This window comes from Aegilops tauschii, chromosome 3 (assembly GCF_002575655.3).
Source record: "Aegilops tauschii subsp. strangulata cultivar AL8/78 chromosome 3, Aet v6.0, whole genome shotgun sequence".
Lineage (NCBI taxonomy): Eukaryota > Viridiplantae > Streptophyta > Magnoliopsida > Poales > Poaceae > Aegilops > Aegilops tauschii.
This window is the reverse complement of record NC_053037.3, coordinates 216,709,187-216,731,003: the sequence shown is the minus strand read 5'-3', so window position 1 is coordinate 216,731,003 and position 21,817 is coordinate 216,709,187. Positions and strand designations below refer to the sequence as shown.

The following is a 21,817-nucleotide window of genomic DNA, read 5'->3' as shown; positions in this document are numbered from 1 at the left end:
GCAAAAATCCCACGAGTCAGCCTGAGCTAGCCAGAGGCTGCAAAAATCCATCCGACGCCACTTTGCTCTGCTTCATGTGGCCGGTTAGCACTGCCGTCCGTCGAGACGCCCCCGCTGCTCGACTTCTCTCTCCCGCACGCCTCCTCCATCTTGCTCCGTCCGTCGAGCCGACCCCGCTGATCAACTTGTCTCTCTCCCACTCAGGCCTCCGTTGACCTTTGCCCCCTGCTCGCTGCCGCGGCAGCACACATCCCGCCTCGCTGCATCACCCCGGCCTCCGCCGGAGCTCGCCATCTGGACACCAATCCCTCTTTCTGCCCTCTACTTGTTTGATTTCCAAGCTTGCTTATTGATTTGCTAAGCAACATGTATATAAACTGGACTGATTCGATCTAATGAAGCGAGGTGGGACTATTCTATGGATGCACAATAGTGGAAGGGATGATCAAACTTTCGCAACCAGGATAAGCCAACGAATCGTTGATCGATACAGGCTGTGTGATGGCGACCAGCGGGGTGAGGTCGGCGTTGAGCGCGAGGCCGCGGGCCGGGCCGCTGGGGACGGCAACTCGTCCCCGTACCCGTCGTTCAGGGACGCATCCGTCACCGGAGCTTCGGCGGCTGCGGGCGGTAGATGAGGTACACGGTGAGCACGGCCACAACGATGACGACCACCGCCAGCCAGAACACGATGCAGCAGAGAGTGAAACAGGGCCGGCAGCTGCCTGCGCTTTGCCTCCAGCGAGAGGAAGCCCGGGGAGCCTTTCCGAAGTCCTCCTCCCCGGCGTCTAGCGGGATGTCCTGGCGGCATTTGCGATGGTTGACCCCTGGTGATCATGGTGCCGGTGCTGCTACAGGCTCCCGTTGCCCGATACGGGCACGTCCACTTGGTAAGGTGCGCCGCCTTCGTCTGGCTTGATCGTGGTGACGCGCTCGACCCTTGTGGTGTTCGTCCTGAAGCCACCGTTGCCGGTCGGGCGCGGGCCCATCCGCGGTGCCTGGATCAGCCATGGGAACCTCGTCCTCTACTCTCCCGGGACGCGCTCGTACCTGTACCGTCGACTGTCGACCGCCATCCGCGGCAGCTGCGCTGGCGGTGGCTGCCCATGCCTTTGCCACAGCGCCATGTAGTACAGCCTGGCGGACGCCGGCAGCAGCGCCTTCGGTTTGTCGACTTCCTCAATGCCGTCGTGGCTCGGCCTACCGGGGATGCCGTCGTCGCCAGGATGAGGATGCATCTACGCCTCGCTCGTTCGGGACATATCAAATTTTATTAGTACTACCTTGCTTATACGTTTTAGATTTAAACTGAAAGCGTAAATTCACGGGAAAAAAGCGTATTGTGACGATGAACTTAAAAAGTCAATCCACGCTTTATTATTACTAGCACATATGCCCGTGCGTTGCAACGGGGAAAATAAATGTGTCTATCAAAACGCCCATCGATGGCTTGACAACATCCTTGGAGGTAGGTAGGTGCATGCGAGGTCTAGAAGAAATACATATCATACTTTAGTCCCCATACGCAAAAATATGCACGTGCATTGCAACGGGAATAAAAAAATATCCCGGCTGAATCCTTCTTCATGAAAAATTCTAAAGAATTCTTGGCATTGGGTAATTCCACATGAAAAAATCCTAAGGATTGAAATAGAGAGGGCTTATGAATCATTTACATTTGTAGTTCTTTGATTTGGAAGTTCCATAAATCGAGTGAACCCTAAAATTATAAGAGCTATGGATTGAAGGTTGATTAATATTTCCAATGGTCAAGCAAGTCAATGAAGACGACATTATGTGGATGGTCAGGTTACATATCTAAACACAACCTTTTTAGTTGGCGTTAGTATTTGGAGTGCCTCAAAAACGACACCTTAACACCAAAGGACGAAGTGAATCTTTTTTTAGGGGGATCCCATGTGCTTCGCTCCGAGCGTTCTTCCCATCCGCCGAACCCAAGGCACAAAGATGGGCGACATGATGGTCACGGCAGAGCACATCCGCATGTGTCCCGTGCATTGAGCAGCGGAAGGCGGAGGGAGTGTGTGAGACTTCCGTTGCTGCTAGGGTTTGAGAGAGAAGGAATATTTGGATTAACTAAATGTTGATCTGGTTACACCCCAAACAGATGATATTCAACTATTTTAATGAGAAGATGAGCTAGACATTGACATATGTGATATGGACAAGAAATTTGAAGCATTAAAGAAAAAAATGCTGCAATAATTATAAAAACAGAACACTCCCAAGGATATTTTTTGAATTACCTACTTTATAAAATGATATCAATGACCTTAATGTAAACAACATGTCTTAGAATAGTTTTCTACAGAAAACATGTCTTAAAATAGTTCATGGCCATGGGCTGCAAAAAAACATATGTAAAACGGATCCCTTCCAAGGTTCAAACGGTTCTTTGAACCATCTATCACAATGAAAATTTGCATAATCTAGGGCAGCACGCGGCATACGTCTAGCTAATATGACTCATATGGAACAATAAATCATTTTTGTATGTTGATCAATGAAGCAAATAATCAAACTGAAATTCTGTTTATATTGAACACTCAATTCCATCTCGGTAAAAGTGACAACTGAAATTCAATGCACTTCATTGCTACCATGAGCTTTACATGTATTTTTCTTCATAATGTACTCTTCCTCATAGCAACATCACATGCTGGAAACGGATTCCTCTGCCTTGCCAGTCAAAACTGCAGCCTTCTCGCTACTGTTGCTTCCATTGACAGATACTAAGTGTACCAAACAATTGGCACACCGAGTGGAGAAACTTTACATAAGTAGGAAAAGTTTTTCAGGGGGAGAATAAACTAAGATATGCTCTCTATGGTGTCAACCATCCCAAGCTTTTGATTCAGGCTCGCAGCCAAGTGTGCAGCTCGTGGATTGTGTGGTTGCAGGATCTGATGAAGTCGCTCACCTTGCCATTGAAACTCCTACTGTTTCTCTCCTTCAAATTTCTCCACCAAAATAAGCATGCAAACGGCCCAGAAATCTTTATGACGATGCTAGCGATGTTGTAAAGAATATTTAGCCATCACTGTAGCAGGGAATGAGTGTCATAGCTCGGCTGTAGGTTGAAACGATAACTGAATTTGATCGGAAAGAATCCCTAAACAGTAGCAGAAAAAGGGAAGGTTGCAAATAAGTGTACAGTACACTCAAGGCGCATAATCCCGTTTGTTGATGGATTTGCCAACCCTACGTCCTTGGGTAGGAACCATGCGAGCTGATTGTGTGGCGCACAATGGATCAACCACCACTGCTGAATATGCTTCTTCTCGGCCAACATCTCGTGCATCACGACCAGCATCCGCCTTCGGCGCCCTTCCCCGACCACGGCAGCCGCCCCCTCCTATACCTCAGCAACAACATGCACCTTTTCTAAGGCCTTCTTCATGCAAGTTAACACCAGCTTCACAAAAAATTCCTAGCTCAACTAATTTGCATAAACCATGAAATCTATAGAAAGTTCCATGTGTTAGGCTGAAAAAAATAACACATTAGGACTCCGGAAAGAATGATAGTTTGATGTTTTAACTAATCCGTTAAGAATGGAGTGCATTCAAATGGAAAAATGAATCGCTTTAAAGACTACTTACCTTCTTCCAGTAGTACAGAAGCACATGATATTCAGTTCAGGGAGGGCGAGGCATCACCCACCGTCTTTTTTTCAGGGACTACAGTGTGCTTAAGCCAGCCTGGACCACTTCATAAAATTGAGAACTATACAAAGCCAAATTATACACTGGGATTAATAAAAAAGAAAAGGAAGGAAAAAAATAGAATCTCATAGATAGGTGATACAACATAGTGCTCCAATCCGTAAAGAGCCCTCTCTTAATTCCATTTGAATACCTGTTGGACCACAACATAAGATCATCAGCAATCTTGCTAGCAGTAATGTGCAACTCCACAGAAAAACATCAGGGAAGAGCTTGTAGTTCCTGCGCCTCCATATATTCCAGAGGACCGCGATAAGCACAGTAGAGTGAATATTGTTGAAATAATTTTTCTCCCTAGAGATATTTGACTGAATCAACATTGAGTGGATGAAAATTTTGAAGTTCAGACCACATCAATGCTAGGGAGGAGCAGCTGATTAACATATGAGCAATATTCTCTAATTCATTAAAGAAAGGAAAAATTGACTGACTGGCATATGAGCACTATACAATCTCGCCTATTTGGTGCACCTAATTCATCTCAGAGAAACACACAATTCGCTGGAAAAATAATGCCAAGCCCAATAGTGCTGAGCCATACCATTCAATTCATGTTCTTGATCTCACCCTGCCGGCATCTTTGCTCAGGCCGAGCTCGCATAGTAGTCCCTCACCAACGATCTCAAACAGTACTGCCCAGGTTACCTCACCAACCAGAGAAACACTTGATCATTGTGTTCACAGATGAGTTGGATGAATGTGAAACTGAACCCAGCTGAAAAATAATGAAAATCTGAACTAAACTGACCCAAAATCAAATCCAAGCCTTTCTATGCATGGCAATGGAGATGAGTTGGATGAATCTGCAACTGAATTCAACTGAAAAACAATGAAAACCTGACCAAAACTGAACCAAAATCAAAATTGGAATAATGAAAATCTGAACTAAACTGAAGAAAAATAAAAAATCCTGAATATTGTTGAAATAATTTTTCTTCCTAGAGATATTTGACTGAATCAACATTGAGTGGATGAAAATTTTGAAGTTCAGACCACAGCAATGCTAGGGAGGAGCAGCTGATTAACATATGAGCAATATTCTCTAATTCATCAAAGAAAGGAAAATTGACTGACTGGCATATGAGCACTATACAATCTCGCAGTCCATTACCACTTTACCTATCAAACTGAGTAGCAATATTATTATTAGCAGCTACATGCAACATATATCAGGACCAATCAGCAGCATACACATATCAGTATCAGCATATGAAGCAATCAGCCACGCCATGTTTTCACCACAACACGGCCAATAAAAAGAATCTACCAAGCACTGCCTCAATATATGACTTATAGATTAGAGAAGAGCCAATAAAAAATTCTGCCATCGTGTTGGTAGATGCACTTGATTGATGATTCTTCTACACATTAGTGCTAAGCAAATGGCATATTGACGGCAACGAAAACGGCATCAGGGTGCCAGTTGGTAGGCTGTGACCTGTGTGGTTGCGGATGTGATAGAGCGGATAGATTTTGAAGAGCAGCAACAATTGCATCATGACATGGGGCGAGGGGATCCATGGTGGTCGTTCCACCACGACGCCTCTCCCCATCACTCGGCCATGGCATCGGCAACCCCCAGCGCTTATCTATGGCGTCGGTCGCCTCCACAACCACGGCGCCCCTCCCCGCGCTCCCACCACACCGCCACACACATCCAACGCCCCATCGCCGTTGCCCCTGTCAATCCCCGTCAAATATCCCTCGATCTCGATCTAGTGGAAAATAATTGTGAGAGAGAACGAACCCGAGGGAGGGAGTCAGTTGTTGGTTTCGTCGCCTGGATCGGGGGTCGCGCGAGATACAGCGGATCTTGCCAGGGTACTGTGTTGATCTTGGAGAGGTATTTAAGAGATGGGAAACTCGGGCGTGAAATTTTGCCTACCTAATCGGACGGACGAACGTGTTGGGATGGGCTTCTAAAACCAAACGACAAACAAAAGAAAAGAAAACGACGGCCGAAAGCATAGATTTTTTTGGGAGAAAACAAGCGAGCTCATCAATGCGCAACTACATGGCCCAGGTGAGCGAACCCATCGACTACATGGCCCAGGCCGGCTTAGCGTGCGTGCGAACGAACCCATCGAGTAGGTTCACCGAATTAGTACCACCTTGAGTATATGTTTTAAATTCAAACTGAAAGCGTAAATTCACGGAAAAAGCGTATTGTGACGGTGAACCCGACAAAGTCAATCCGTGCTTTATTATTAGGGAAAGACTAGCAAAAGGGCCCGTGCTTTGCAACGGGAGAAAAGAAATCCTTATCACCAAAAATAATTTTGCAAAGGAAAATTCGCCGCACATTCTTCTCCGTGGAGCAATAATCTTTCTCAAATATGTCTATGTGTTGCGATAGCAAACATGCCCGTGCGTTGGAATGGGAGAACAATAAATAATCAGTAACATGATCAAGCAGAGTGAGTGAACAGAAATACAACAATTGTATCATTCTAGGAAACTTCTCTGTCATCTATAAACATGATCAAGCACTCAACATGCATAAATAGGTTGTCTAATAGAGCGAAGCACAACAAAGGGAATTCAGTTCACAAGACCTTTGAAAGAGAATGTTTAATTTATGAATTTTTCTTGATAAGGAGGATGATCTAAAGCTTGATATCACATGAAGGTTAAATTCATGTGTGTGACTGCTGCTCTACAGCTCTCTATATCTCACTTTAAAGGTACGACACCCAAACCAAATATAAGCATGTGAAAGTTCAGCCAAACCAAGAAGGAATAGTGTGCAAGGACAAATAAGTTATTGACAACACCTTGCAGTCCAGTGGTGGAATTTAAAGAATTATCTAAACCATTTGAATGAAAAACCGATGTACTAAATAGTTGAGGGCTTGACGGTGCCCACATGCCATTACACTATGATGGTTGCTAGATAATTGACACAAATGAAACACGACATATGACAAAATACAGCTAAACCATTGGACCTTCAAACAGAGTAGATAAAATGCACTCATCTATATTTTGGAAAAAGTTATATGCACCAACTTTATCTAGAGATGGGGAAACTACAGCTAAATGTTAACGAAATGTGATAAGTCCGTAGTACGTACAAGAAAATAACTGCTTTAGTTAATGGCATATGTTATGCTTTAATGCAGGCCCTAGTCGGGTCTGACTCCACCAATATTTAGTTGTTGCTTTTCCACTTACTGTGCAAGTAGTAGCAAGGGGTTGTTGTTCACTAAGAAATAGCTTATTGCTCCCCGAAAAAAATAGCTTATTGCTTTCAGATGAGGCCTCTTGAAATCATACTGTCGAAATATCATTAACAATAAAAAAATGATGGCATGTGTGATCTCGATAGTGGACTAAATGATCATATGGACAACTCAACATTGAGTGTGAATTGATCTGCTTGTCTTAAACAGTAAAGCTACAGGGAATGCAGGTATGTAAGCCTTCTGTATGAGATGGGCAGATTAACCATGTGCATATGTTAACTTAAGTTCCCGCTGGGACTTCTATTGACCTGGAGTTCATAATACAAATTATTTTAATATTTTTCGAAAATGGTAGGTGTACTGAACAAACCTGTAACTTTGATGTCAGTATAGGTAGGCATTTTAACAAACATGTGATTGGCAGGTGTACTGAACAAACCTGTAACTTTGATGTCAGTTTATTCCCCACATGAAAATGGCCACCATCAAATAATAAACCATTGTGACCTGATGTTCTAATAAAGAACATTTTCTATGAGATGAAGTGATGAACTCACGGAAGGGAAGAGGGAGATTAGCAATATACAGTATGGAGTAATATGTAAGAGAAACAATACTTGAGCTTACCATGGAGTATGCATATAAGCAGAGGTTGTTTCCACTACGTCGGCCATAGCCGGCAATGGCAATTACGATCTAATTAATCATCAGAGCACACAAAAACTTGATGCCGGTGTTTCAAGCCCAAAGGCGGGGCATGGTAGAACGGAGGAGAACGTCATGCCGCTACTCTTCACCCTTGTTGCAGAACAGGGAGGAGGAGGCCGAGGAAGCGGCTGACGACGCACTTGTGACCAGTGGGGGGCTACACGCTACACTTGACACTCACCACCAAACCCAGCCGGTCTTGGTGCATTGGATGGCACGACAAGGAGGTAGGGCTGTCAGATTGGAATCGAGGCAGAGTGTGTGGGGGGGGGGGGGAGGAATATGTTCCCGTAGATCCAGTAGGCGCCGCCGCGTTGTCATGTCCTGGCGCTGCAGAGTGCGGCCCGGTGACGGCACAATGCCCTCTTCAGAGAAATCCCAGTTGTGATCCAGAGAAATTTGAGGAGAGCTCGCTCCTCCCCAAGATCAACACATATAGCGCCCAGTTGTGATCCAGAGAAATTTGAGGAGAGCTCGCTCCTCCCGAAGATCAACACATATAGCGCTACCCTTCGACGGCGTGTTGCTGGCCTGTACGCATGGAGGAGGAATCGGCAGGCGTTCGTGTTTCATGAGACAACAGGGGTCGGTTTTAGATGTTGAGGCCTGGCTGAAGCAACACAGTCGAGCGTGACTTGCGTGGCCGGTGGCGATGGTCAACGCCTGTGGTATTGCGACAAGGCGTGGTGATCAAGGAAGAAAGTGGGGAAGAAGCTATGCGAGCGCCGTTCGCCACCGGCTACGCTTTGGCGACATTTCGTTGACTCGACCGCGGCGCCGCGGGAACTGAAATTATCTCCTACAGACGATCGGCAATAGAGCAATAGAAGGCGCGCGTGGACGCTGATGATGGTGCCTGTGGTACGGGCGCAGTGGAGGAAAAGGTATCCCGACGACATGGGCCTCGTTGGCTTGGCTTCGGCCATTGCTGCCGTCGGCCTCGGCGAGGTCATGTACCCAGATGACTTCCGTGGGTTCGTCCTCGTCTTACGCCTCCTCATCCGACCGCTTGATCTGGTGCTTCTCCACAGCTTATTTATGAAGAGGCTAGGCAAGTCAATAGGGGATTCAGAGTTTGACTCCACGTGAGAGAGACCTGGTCAGTATGCATATCTAAATTATTAGGTAAAGATTCCTACACAGGCATGAGTCAGATGAGAGTCCTGATGGTTTACGTCTAGCTCTTGGAACGAGGATTCTTGCGTTCGAGATCCAGCAACCCATCAGCGCATCATGGAAGGCCACATGTATTGCGGGTTGATTTTAAAAAATGTCAGGATTTTTTTTTTACAAAAAGTGCGCGACGATGAACCCGACAAAGTCGATCCGTGCTTTATTATTATTAGGGAAAGATTAAGGAAGGGATAGATATTTATAGCAGCAACTGTATCTATCTAAATAGGATCTGGAGTCTTGTATCCAGTGGGAGTCGGACTTGCACTTTTCATGGAGTCATGTACACAGTAGGGTCGGACTTGCACTTTCCATGGACTCATGTACCCAGTAGCAGTCGGACTTGCACTGGCTTGCACTTTCCATGTCACCCAGTAGGATTCGGACTGCTATTCAACGTGTGCACTTTTCATCTTCGGGTTTTGTTTTGTTTATTCTCATTTTTTCATGTGCAGCCAGCGCAGTGCCGTTGTTGTCTAGAGCGAAATAATTTTTGTGGTTGTATTTTTTCTGAGAAATACCCAGACATTTCTGTATATCAGCTGACTTCTAACAAAGTTGGAAACCAAATACATATTTCTATCCTAGACTTGCACGGCCAAATAATAAAGGGAAACTTTAAACCTTTGCAATTTAAACAACATAACGTGAAATAATATGGACTGGTGCGCCGTACATCTTCAGGTGCATCTCTATCCGCAGGTGGGCCCCATCCGACTTCTTTTAAGGTAAGCTGATCATGTATGTACAATCCATTCCACACACACTCCTTCCATGGTAAGAAGAGGAATACAAAATAATATATATATTTGATCCTCACGTAGCTTCCAATCTTTTTTTTGAGCCGAAACCGTAGAACAATCGTTCTACGGTATTTTCTATATTAAATTAAATAAAGTACAAATACATGGCTACATGTAGCCCAAGGGTTCAACCTACACCAGTTTTTGGAAACATAAGAGAAATTAAAGGTGCTGCACTATTCAACTGGTAATGTCCTCTGCTTTCTTCTGTTTAGCCCTAAGACTAGAAGCTTCAAGACCTTCTCTGAGATAATGCTTCCAAGTTCCATAGTGAATCGGAGCTTGTCTGAAGATTTTGTCGTTCCTGGTTATCCAGATGCTCCAACAACCCATAATCACAACTTCCATAGCAATATTCTGTGGAATCACACGAAGAATGAACATGATCTCATCATACGTGGAAATACCTCTTCGTTTATTGGGTAAAATCCTGTCCCAACAGAAACCAGCAAATTGACAATCCCAAAACAGATGAAGACATGTTTCCTCACATTGCTCTGCACAAAGGGCGCAGTTATAATCCTCCGGATGCATGTTTCTGCGCTTGATCATGCTCCTTGTGCTTAAACGATCATGAAGCAAGAGCCAGAAGAAAATTTTGTGTCTTAATCTGCATGAGGATTTCCAGACCAGCTGAAAGATGCAATGCGCTTGACTTGGGCCAGAAAGAGCTTTGTACATGGTCATAGAAGAGAATTTACTCCTGGCCCCATCCATCTTCCAAGAGTCTCTGTCTGTTGAAATCTCTCTGTTTGTGGGAATCTCTTGTAGCTTCCAATCTTGGCTAGCAAACACAAAAGATCCATCGTGAACTCCTTGATGCCTCCTTGTAAACGTGGCTCGCCAAAATAATTGGAATATTCTTTTTCTTGTTTTCCTTCTAATGCATGAACGTCTAACGCACAAGAAATTATCATCTCAACCTGAACATGCTTCTCATCTTTCCAAATGCACATGGCCTGCAACGGTTCAGCGTGCATGCATGTATCTTTTCTGAGTGGTTGCTCATCTTCGTAACTTAGCAACGGGCACTTTGATATATATCCAGTGTACTTTTGCGCCATATTGTCTTCAGTCAAAATCGTAACTACCTCTGTATTTAAGTTACCTGGGGCTACATCATGGTTTATTTCTTTTGAAATTGGACGGTACTTTGTATTCTCCTATTTGGCTTAGATGGATTGATCATGTACGTCGCGCACTGAAGCAAAAGCAGCAGCTTACCGGTGTTATTGCCCTGTGCTACTGAAGAGTCAGGCTTTGAACCAAAATTATGTGGTTATCTTTTTCTCTAGCCGAAGTTAGATCAAGCCAGCTAAACTCTGTAGCCTGCTTAAATTACGTGGTTTTACGAACATATTCTCCTTTTGCTCTTGAGAATCAAGGAAATATACTAATCCAAAAACATTAATGTTTACATCAACACCATACATGTACGTACACTCTACAGTGACGTTGGAGGGACATCCAAAGCAACTTCAACAGACCATGCAAGTATAGTTGAAGGATCTTCAACTCGGTGGAAAATAATAGAAAAAATGACATTGATTTTCGGTAATCAGGGGCCTCCCCCCAAAAGGACATAGTGCCATAATAACTAACTCGAATTACATAAGAGTTTTGACACAAAGGAAAACATCACTATTAACTAAATCTATGCAGTCCCTGAAAGGTGAACAAACTAAACTACAGAGTTTGGATAAGAGGTGGGCTTCAGGTTGCGCGTCACAGTCTCTAGCATGTAGGCAGTTGAGGAGGAGCAACTGCTGGAGATGGGGCTTCTTTATTGGTCTTTGTTTTCCTTTTGACCCGTAAGTCCACATATTCATATTGGAGAACAAAGTTGTGCTGCAATAAACAAAATGCTCAGATTTCTCTCTGGTAAATATCAGTCTTTGTTATATCTGGACATGCAGTATCATATATTTGAGTCATTTGGCATACCAGCTTTATTTTGGATTTCCCGTATACAACTGATGAATTCCAGGATACCAGCAGGCATGTTGTTTTCACATTCATTCTCCTTGAATGTCAGTAGCTGTCCCGAAATTTGTTTTCTGAGTTCATATCCATCCTATACGTCAATTGCAAAAAGAATAAGATTAACATCACGTGTGTTTAAAAACAATTGATTTAAAATGCTTATGATATTGACCTTTAAAACTGGTAGATGCAGGTTTTCATCTTCCCATGTAGGCATGAAGTGGGTAACCAAATAACCAGACAGTTCCCTGACATATAAAATATTTATTAGTAACCAAATGTCAAGAAATAAAATATTGGACATACAAAAAATACTTAGTATATAGTCTTTTATTATCCAATATAAAATGTTACCTATTTTGAACCGGAATATCATGTATGATTTTTTGGCGCCATAGGAAAATATTCTCGTTCCATCTAGACCCAGGGCATGCCTTTGACATGGCTTTAGTTAAGTATTCAGCAATCCACAAAATTTTGTGCACATATCTTGCATGTGGGTTGTATTGATAGATGGGATCAATAGGAGTAGGGTCCAAAATGTTGACAGTTTTGATATCATGGTCCAGTATGAACAAGATGTAATCACCATTTGATTGCACTGGAATATGAATCTGAAATAGGCTATATATTAAATGTAACAATAAAAATTGTGCTGACAGGTGTAGGGGAGGGATCTTACTGATTTGCATGTTGAAACACTGTATTTGATACCAGGCCAGCTACGAATGCAATTTGCTAATTGTTTCACATCTAACTTTTTCCGATAGTTTGGGTGTCGTCCAAATTAGTTAGGGAGGTGATGAAAAAGAATTTGTATATGCAAAAGAAGTAATAGTCAATGTAAGAACATACCAAAAACTGCATGTCAAGATAATGCTTCGATATCGATCCTCTTCTTTTTTTTAATCGTTTAAATGTTGTCAAACATATTCCTTCGTACGACCAGATTGAAACAATCACGGTTCATGGGCAAATCCTCATTTAGAATTCCTTGTAGCTTTTTTAGAGTTAAGCTGATGGGATATGGCTTGGAGCTTTGTACCCATACTTTTCTGGAATCATTAACATCAAAATAAGGTAATGTATGTTTTCAATTGTACTCAAAAAATAAAATAATATGCAACACTAATTTGAAATTACTTACTCTAAAGTTTCCATACACTTGATTGACTTGATGTAGCTACAAAGTCTACCTACTAATGCATGTAGGCTCATGTTAGAAATAACAGATATCAATGATTGGTATTTATTTTTGAAGGACAATGAGTTTAATGATTTTGCTTTATTTTGATCCTCCGGACTTTCCAACATCACAACATCATTAGGATCTTCCTCAATATCACTTTGTTCAAGCATGGTAGTCATCGCTGCTGTATTTGTTTTCCAACATAATAATATGCTGGCTAACTTATATCTAAAAGGAGTAATTATTTCCTGCGCAACAACAACAAATATTAGTACATGTAGAAATTTAAAATGTTATCAACTATATATGTTTATGTGAAATAAAAGATATATATATATGTGTGTGTATATATATATACCTGTGTAATCGGATGGCATAGTGTATCTTCGGTAGAATATTCCATGAATTTAAGCATAAATAGACCACATGATGAACTGTACAATTAAAAACAAAATTGAGTACTCCACATGGATCAGAATATATTACAAATATATATGTGGTGATATATACCTGTCTTCCTGAATTGGCTCTCGTAATTGTTCTGTAATCATCCATTTAGTAACATCTAGATCTGTCCATTTATGGCTAATAGAGTCTTGTTGTCTTCTAAGAATGTCCAAATGATATTGTAGTCCTTGTAGCTGTAAAATAGTGATCGGAAGTGATATGCATAACTGTAGGATCAATTTATAGCATTTTACATAAATAAATAAAGGATTATAAAAGTGATAGTTACTAACCATAGTAGTGAGGTCATTTCGGTTGAACTCCCAACACAATGAGTCGAATACTTGTATCTCAGACTTTTTTGCATTGACGATAGCTAAATACCAATGCTTGTTGTCGATATTTATGGGAAGTTCAATCTATAATAAAGACAATCAGTTACTTGTAGACATGTAACTTTTCGAATTTCATAAAACTATTAAATGCAGAACTTGAAGATTATGGATATAGATGTTACCATGTCATATTTCAGATAGTTTCTGACAATATCTGTCATAAAGGTACCATCTCCATGTATTCCAATACCACCATCCCGTTTTAACAATCTGGAAATAAAGGGGTTCTCAAAATATACTTTACCATCATTCTTATTTTGCACATGTACTTGATCCTTTATACAACATATATATGCGCTGATTACCTATAAATATTAGAAAATACATTAGTAATGACTATTAATAATCAGAAACTATTTAGTTGCAAATAAGAGTACTTACATCATCATTTAGCCATTTGCTATCATCTAGCAGGCACACCATTTGATGTTGTTTGACAGAGATGTCATCTATCTTCACCAGTAAATCATTTTTCAAAGACGTTTCTATTATTACATGAGCGCATAAATCCCGCTCGGTCAATGCATAATCTTCAAAAGGTCCAATAATAATTTAAGCAAATTATTCAATAGTGACAAGATTTTGAGGTATAAGTGAGAAAATTACCTTGTGGGAGATAATCATATCTTTCATCTTCAATCTGTTTATGTTCATCTGATTGCTTATCATCATCTAATGCAACCTTTTGTTCATTCATCAATCCAGAAACCGGAGATAGTGTTGAGATCGTTGATGATGGAAGTGATGGCAATAGATTATCATTTATCTGTTCATCTGATTTCAAACCATTCATTTCAGAACTTTCAGAAACCGGAGGTAAGGTCGAGATGATTGGCGATGGAGGTGATGTCAATGGATCACCATTGATATGTTCATCTGATTCCAAAATACTTGATACAGAACATTTTACTTTTTTTTAAGGTTGGTTATGAAAATCCTCAACAACTGCCGATTCAACGTTGTGATCCATTTTCTGCAAAATATAACAACAGAAGCATTAAGGGGACTAATTAATTATGAAAGCTGCTAAAATATCACAGAAAAGATGATGCTAAAGGTTTAAAGGTAACAGAGCATGAAGGGGACTAATTATTTATGTAAACAAACAACAAATCTACCTTACTAAGTTGGCTGCTGACATAGCAATTTTCCGTGAAAATTATCTACTGTTATATTGTCTAAAACCAACAAGGAATAATAAAAATTATTTGATCAAGGTTCTTGCAACCCCTCCAGCAAATGTCCGTGAAGTTCTGCTAGCTGGTATAACATGCAATCTTACTATATGTATTATCACAGCCAGCCACAAATGCACATCTTCAGCCAAATAAGTACAGAGACGTAGAGTGGAACAATATAGTACCTGTGACCGCGACAAGGATCTTTTTTTGCTGGAACTGTTCTTTTTTGGCTGGTACCGACCAAATTTTTTGCTGTGACCTGGCGACGGCAAGCCATTGTTTTTGCTGGAACCTAAAAGTTTTTTCTACTGTAAACATAAAATTGTTTTGTTGGAAGAAGATATAAATAGAGCATTAACAAACAGCAAGGCTATTGGATATTGACACCAAAATAATCAATTAAATAAGTAGAAGTTCAGAGAAACTACTGCTATTTAAAAACAGAGATCTGTTCTTTTTGATCAAATCAGTTCAAGCATCCACGAATTTGCATCAGGTAAAGAACAGATCAGTTCTCCATATTTTACTTAGCTCATGTACGTATGTGATTAATCTGACCAAGCTCAAACAATCATAGGACATCAAAGAGGCGGCATGCTTGTCCACATGGAGGGGAAGGTAGATGAAGATGAGCAACTACGTACTATCAATTAGAACAGCACAATTGACAGAGGTTCAGCGCACACTCACCTAAACTATTCAGCGCCATCTAAACTGCAAATCAGTATTGCTCGAGCAATTTGAACGACGTACCTTGGCTACACGGGCGGACGTATTTCCAGTGAAGTCGGCAGTACAGACAAATTCCGGTGACTTCGGCAAAGCGGCGAGATTCCGACGACATCGGCAGAACGACAGTACACAAATGTCGAGCACGGACGAAACGACGCAATTGGGCTGTAGCTTCAGTCGAGGGAGTAGATGTGTATTTATATGAGCGTACATCGGCCTCTAGAACGGAAAAAGGAGTTCTTGCCGGAGTCCCAGCCGAACACCCCATTGGCGCAGCGAAGTAGTTCTTTTCGGATACTGTTTCAGGTTAAAGAGGGATTGGATCAAAAAGTAGAAGGATTGGACTAAAGAAGAGGAAAGAGATTGGGTTGGATCGAAGAAAAGGAATGACACCTGATTTGCGGCGGCGGCGGCGCGATGATCTGCTGCGGGAGGCGTCCTGTAGAGAGGAAGAAGGGGATCGATGAGAAAGGAGGAGACCGAATGCGGCAACAGATCTTGTTTTTTTTGGGGGGGGGAGGGGGGAGGAAGGCCCAACTCAACTAAGTACACAACCGACAGCCCAATAGTCTTTAACGCACATAACACGATCGATTACATATCAGAACGCACGTTTTTTTCCAAAAGTACAAATACATATAAGAACGCACAGAAAACAAAAGAACGTAAAGAAAAAACTAATAGACCTATGGAGAACTATGAAAGCCTCCGTCCTTTATTATTAGGTAAAGATTAATCATTTGTTGTAATTGTGAAATAAATATATTAGGCTACTAACTTCGAATATAATGGTCTATACAATTCAATAGTTATAATCATTGTTGAATTCCAAGATGTATACGAGGTCTATATTATTTCACAATATGCTCAAACTCACATAATCCCAGTCAAATGAAAATCTAAATGCATTTCATAATTATTACTTTATAGGATGCAACAAAACCAACCATAACTCTACATCATCCATTATAAAAGCAACATTTTGAACACATCCCAACATGTGAATGAAACGTGTAGTGATAATCCCCAAGTGCAGGGAATCATCGTAGCAATTCCCAAAGGTGGAGGTGATAAGTATGGAGTGTCGAACCCACAAGGAGCTAAAGGTAAGATCAATATTCTCTCAAGTCCTATCTGCCACTGATACAACTCTACGTACACCGAACGTTTGCTTCCAACTAGAAACGAGAAATAAACTACGTTGTGGGTATGAAGAGGATAACTTTGCATGATATCGGAGAGCTAAAACATAAAAGTAGGTGCTATTATCATAAAGCTACTAAATATTATAAATAGCGAGTGTGGAATAATGATGGGTCGTTGTGCGGAATTATCCTAGGCAATTGTTAACAAGACCGATAATCACTATTGCAATTTCATATGAGGGAGAGGCATAAGCTAACATACTTTCTCTTCTTGGATCATATGCACTTATGATTGGAACTCTAGCAAGCATCCGCAACTACTAAAGATCATTAAGGTAAAACCCAACCATAGCATTAAAGTATCAAGTCCTCTTTATTCCCATACACCATGTCCCGCTTATCCATGTTTGTGTTTCAGTCACTCACGCAACGCAGACAATAAGCAAACCATGGACATATTGCAACACCCTACGGCGGGAATCCCTCACGCTTGCGTGACACGGAGGGCACCATAGGACAGCACCAAAATAGAACATACAACTCATACCAATCTAGATCATCAATCAACCCAAGGACAAAAGATATCTACTCAAAACATCATAATATGGCAACACATCATTGGATCATAATATGTTGCATAAAGCACCATGTTCAAGTAGGGATTACAGCGGGTTGCGGGAGAGTGGACCGCGTAAAAGAGATGATGATGGTGATGATGATGGTGATGTTTGATGAAGACGATCACCGCAGCGATGATTCCCCTCCCGATGGCACTCCGGCGCCACCGAGAGAGAGGAGGAGAGGTTCTCCCCCTTGTGCTTCCTCCTCCATGGCCTCCCCCCTAGATGGGGAGAGGTTCTCCCTCTGGTCCTTGGCCTTCATGGCAATGATGGCCCCTCCGGGATCCTCCTCCATGGCCTCCGGTGATGATGATGGCCCCCTCCGGCAGGGTGCCGGAGAGGGCCTAGATTGATTTCTCGTGGCTACAGAGGCTTGCGGCGGCGGAACTTCCGATCTAGGTTAATTCCCGAAGGTTTCTATATTTATAGGAGAAGTTGGCGTTGATTTCACGTCAAGGGGGCCCTCGGGGAGTCCATAAGGCAGGGGGCCGCGTTCCCACCCTCGTGGGGCCCCCGTGACTCCCCTCTGGTAGATTTTTGTTCCAGTATTTTTCTTATTATCCAGAAAAAATCTCCGTTGTTTTTCAGCCCATTCCGAGAACTTTTATTTCTGCACAAAAATAACACCACGATAGTTCTGCTGAAAACAGCGTCAGTCCGGGTTAGTTCTAATCAAATCATACCAAAATCATATAAAACTATTGTAAACATGGCATGAATACTTCATAAATTATAGATACGTTGGACACGTATCAGCATCCCCAAGCTTAATTCCTGCTCGTCCTCGAGTAGGTACATGATAAAAGAAATAATTTATGAAGTGTGAGAGCTAGCAAGTGCTTAAGTTTGATCAATGGTAGTTTCAATCACCTTTTCTAGCATCATTATATGTCATAACAGTAGCTCATCTCATAAAACTTTTCATGATCAAGTAACATGCTATTCACATGTTAATGTATAGATCATAAACCTTTTTGAAACTAACAAACTATATTCTCAGTCATCAAACAATTGCAATTCATCTTATTTTCAGGAAGGGTCTATGTCATAGCTTTGATTTAGCAAACTCCACATACTCAACTATCATTTAATCTTTCACAATTGCTGACACTCATGTGATATTTATGGGTTCAAAGTTTTAGTCGGACACAGAGAAAGATAGGGGCTTATAGTTTCGCCTCCCAACCTTTTACCTCAAGGGTAATGTCACCAATAATAGTTCATGATAACTTACATCCAATTGGATATATATATCAGGATCTTTCAACACAATGTGCTTGCCAAATAATAAAATATAAAAAGGAAAGGTGTAGATCACCATGACTATTGCATAAGGTAGAACATAAAAGTAAAAGAAAGGCCCTTCGCAGAGGGAAACAGAGGTTGTCATGCACTTTCATGGTTGGATGCACAAAATCTTAATGCAAAAGAACGTCACTTTATATTGCCCCTTGTGATAAAGACCTTTATTATGCAGTCCGTCGCTTTTATTACTTCCCTATCACAAGTTTGTATAAAGCTTATTTTCTTCGCACTAATAGATCATACATATTTAGAGAACAATTTTTATTGCATGCACCGATGACAACTTACTTGAAGGATCTTACTCAATCCATAGGTAGGTATGGTGGACTCTCATGGCAAAACTAGTTTAAGGGATATTCGGAAGCACAAGTAGTATCTCTACTTGGTGCAAATAATTTGGCTAGCATGAGGGGGAAAGGCAAGCTCAGCATGTTGGATGACCCATGATAGTATACTTTATTTCGGATATAAGAAGACATAACCCATTACGTTGTCTTCCTTGTCCAACATCAACCTTTTCGCATGTCATATTTTAATGAGTGCTCACAATTGCAAAAAGATGTCCAAGATAGTATATTTATATGTGAAATCCCTCTTCTTTCAATATTCTTTCATGAATTGTTCAAGTGACCGATTCTGCGTTTGCTAACTTTTAATAAGTTTACTACCTATACTTATTTTATGTGAAGTCATTACTCCCCATGGTATAAGCATATGAAACACATAGAAATTCAAATTTATGATATTCAATTCATTCAACCATTTACTCCTAGGATATACGTGGAGCACGTGAGTAAATGACAAACTACTCCAAACAGATATAAGTGAAGAACACTGAGTAGTCAAATAATTAACTAGCCATGGGAGGATTCTTTTTCATTCAAGATTTCAGATCCAATGATTTTATTCAAACAGCAAGTAAAATTGAAAATATTCTCCAAGCAAAACACATATCATGTGACCAATAAAAATATAGCTCTGAGTAAGGTATACCGATAGTTTTGAAGACGAAAGAGGGGATGCCTTCCGGGGCATCCCAAAGCTTTGGCGCTTGAGTCTTCCTTGAATATTACCTTGGGGTGCCTTGGGCATCCCCAATCTTAGGGTCTTTCCACTCCTTATTCTCCTCATATCAATATCTCACCCAAAACTTGAAAAATTCAATCACACAAAACTTAACGGAACTTCATGAGATAGGTTAGTATGATACAGAGTAAACCATTCACTTTGGTACTGTCAAAGACAAGGTTCATAATTGTTCTCACACAATGCCTACTGTACCATATCATTTCTAAAATTTATATTGAGAAATATAAGCCATAGAAACTACTCCCTCCGTTCTAAAATAGATGAATCAACTTTGTACTAACTTTAGTACAAAATTGGGTCATCTATTTTGGAACGGAGGGAGTAGAAAACAAGCAAACTATGTAATGAAAACAGAATCTGTCAGAAACAGACCAGTCTGTAATGATCTGAACAGCAACCATACTTCTGCTACTCCAAAAATTATGAAATAAATTGATGGACGTGAGGAATTTGTCTATTAATCTTATGCAAAAAGAATCAACTCAAAATCACTCTTATGTAAAAAATGACATCTATTCTCGTGAGTGCAAAGTTTCTGTTTTTTACAGCAAGATCACATTAACTTTCACCCAAGTCTTCCTAAAGGTCTTACTTGGCACTTTATTGAAACAAAAGCTATAAAACATGATTACTACAGTAGCTTAATCATGCAAACACACAAAAACAGTAAGGGTAAATATTGGGTTGTCTCCCAACAAGCGCTTTTCTTTAATGCCTTTTAGCTAGGCATGATGATTTCAATGATGCTCACATACAAGATAAGAATTGGGACATAAAGAGAGCATCATGAAGTCCGGGTGGGATCCGGAGGTGATTGCCAACCAGTCGGAACCACAATTTGATCCTCCACGACAGTCTGATTACCAGTGGGATCCGGAGGTGATTGCCAACCAGTGGCAATCCGAGGCTTCTTCACAGTATGATCCCAGCTACAACTTTGGATATCCGCCAGGCCAGCCGTGGCAGTAGACCAACTTAGGCCAAAAGCCTAAGCTTGGGGGAGTATGCATCTCTCACCGACATTACATTTATGTTCACACACTCATTGCTAGTTGTCGGTGCTCATACTTTTTCACTGTAATATCCATGCTAGTTTATTTTCTTTTTCTTGCTTTCTTCTTGTGTGTTTGAAAAACCTTAAGAAAAACTAAAAAAAATTAGTTGTAGCGTTTAGCTAGTTTACTTTCTTTCTTGTAGTAGTAGTAATTAAAAGAAAACCCCAAAAAATATTTCTTGTTCTTCTTTTGCTTGTTGGGAGCTTTCTCGTGTAAATAGTTTTATTTCTTTTCTTTGGGGGTCGATAGGAGAAGACCATAATGAAAATGTTTAAGTGGCTCTTATATGCATTATTGTTGATTTAACCAAGAGCCCATATTACCTTGTCTTCTCCTGTTTATTGAATGCCTACAGATTCCAGCTTAGTCCAATGCACGTGCACTATTATTATTATTCACATCATTCGGTCATGCAAGTGAAAGGCAATTATGACGATATATGATGGACTGATTGAGATGAGAAAAGCTGGCATGAACTCGACCTCTCTTGTTTTTGTAAATATGATTAGTTCATCGTTCCTGATTCAGCCCATTATGAATAAACATGTTTGCAATGACAATTAGAGATTATAGTTTCTTATGCCATGTTTAATTAGCTAGGAGTTTATAATGGTTTACCTTGCGTGCCAACATGCTATTAAAATGGTTGTGATGTGGTATGATGGGGTGGTATCCTCCTTTGAATGATTCAAGTGACTTGACTTGGCACATGTTCACACATGTAGTTGAAACAAATCGACATAGCCTTCACGATATTTATGTTCATGGTGGATTATATCCTACTCATGCTTGCACTCAATGTTCATTGATTTTAATGCATGTTCATGACTGTTGTCGCTCTCTAGTTGGTCGCTTCCCAGTCTTTTGCTAGCCTTCACCTGTACTAAGCGGGAGTACTGCTTGTGCATCCAATCCCTTAAACCCCAAAGTTATTTCATATGAGTCCACCATACCTTCCTATTTGCGGTTTCTACCTGCCGTTCCAAGTAAATTTGTATGTGCCAAACTCTAAACCTTCAAATGAAATTTTGTTTTGTATGCTCGAATAGCTCATGTATCAA

The 21,817-nt window shown here is 41.1% G+C and overlaps 1 protein-coding gene across 16 annotated transcripts; it reads right to left on the bottom strand.

The window, feature by feature from the left end:
• Positions 1-10,980: 10,980 nt before the first annotated feature.
• On the bottom strand, positions 10,981-16,057 carry LOC109738746 (putative ubiquitin-like-specific protease 1B). Of its 16 annotated transcripts, none has more exons than XM_020297841.4 (15): positions 15,564-16,057; positions 14,993-15,102; positions 14,236-14,602; positions 14,011-14,159; positions 13,752-13,934; positions 13,528-13,653; positions 13,298-13,428; positions 13,146-13,221; positions 12,746-13,035; positions 12,454-12,653; positions 12,281-12,355; positions 11,953-12,212; positions 11,771-11,846; positions 11,560-11,689; positions 10,981-11,463 (listed from the first exon to the last, which is right to left on the bottom strand). In XM_020297841.4, exons 3-10 carry the CDS (start codon positions 14,420-14,422, stop codon positions 12,512-12,514), a joined length of 1,284 nt encoding a protein of 427 aa, XP_020153430.1. In that variant the 5' UTR covers positions 14,423-14,602; positions 14,993-15,102; positions 15,564-16,057; the 3' UTR covers positions 10,981-11,463; positions 11,560-11,689; positions 11,771-11,846; positions 11,953-12,212; positions 12,281-12,355; positions 12,454-12,511. The 16 variants fall into 16 exon arrangements, with proteins under 16 accessions (XP_020153430.1, XP_073366445.1, XP_040259745.1 ...); XM_073510344.1 differs by having other exon boundaries at positions 14,011-14,114; positions 15,564-16,032; XM_040403811.3 differs by having other exon boundaries at positions 12,281-12,351; positions 15,564-16,028.
• Positions 16,058-21,817: the final 5,760 nt, after the last annotated feature.

Excerpts from the sequence above, each read along its gene's own strand:
- LOC109738746 (XM_073510338.1), bottom strand. The coding sequence starts at position 14,422 with ATGAATGGTTTGAAATCAGATGAACAGATAAATGATAATCTATTGCCA. Across the intron at positions 13,222-13,297 it reads GAGCCAATTCAGGAAGACAG|TTCATCATGTGGTCTATTTA; the intron begins GTATATATCACC and ends TTAATTGTACAG. Across the intron at positions 12,213-12,745 it reads AAGTGTATGGAAACTTTAGA|ATTCATATTCCAGTGCAATC; the intron begins GTAAGTAATTTC and ends AGCCTATTTCAG.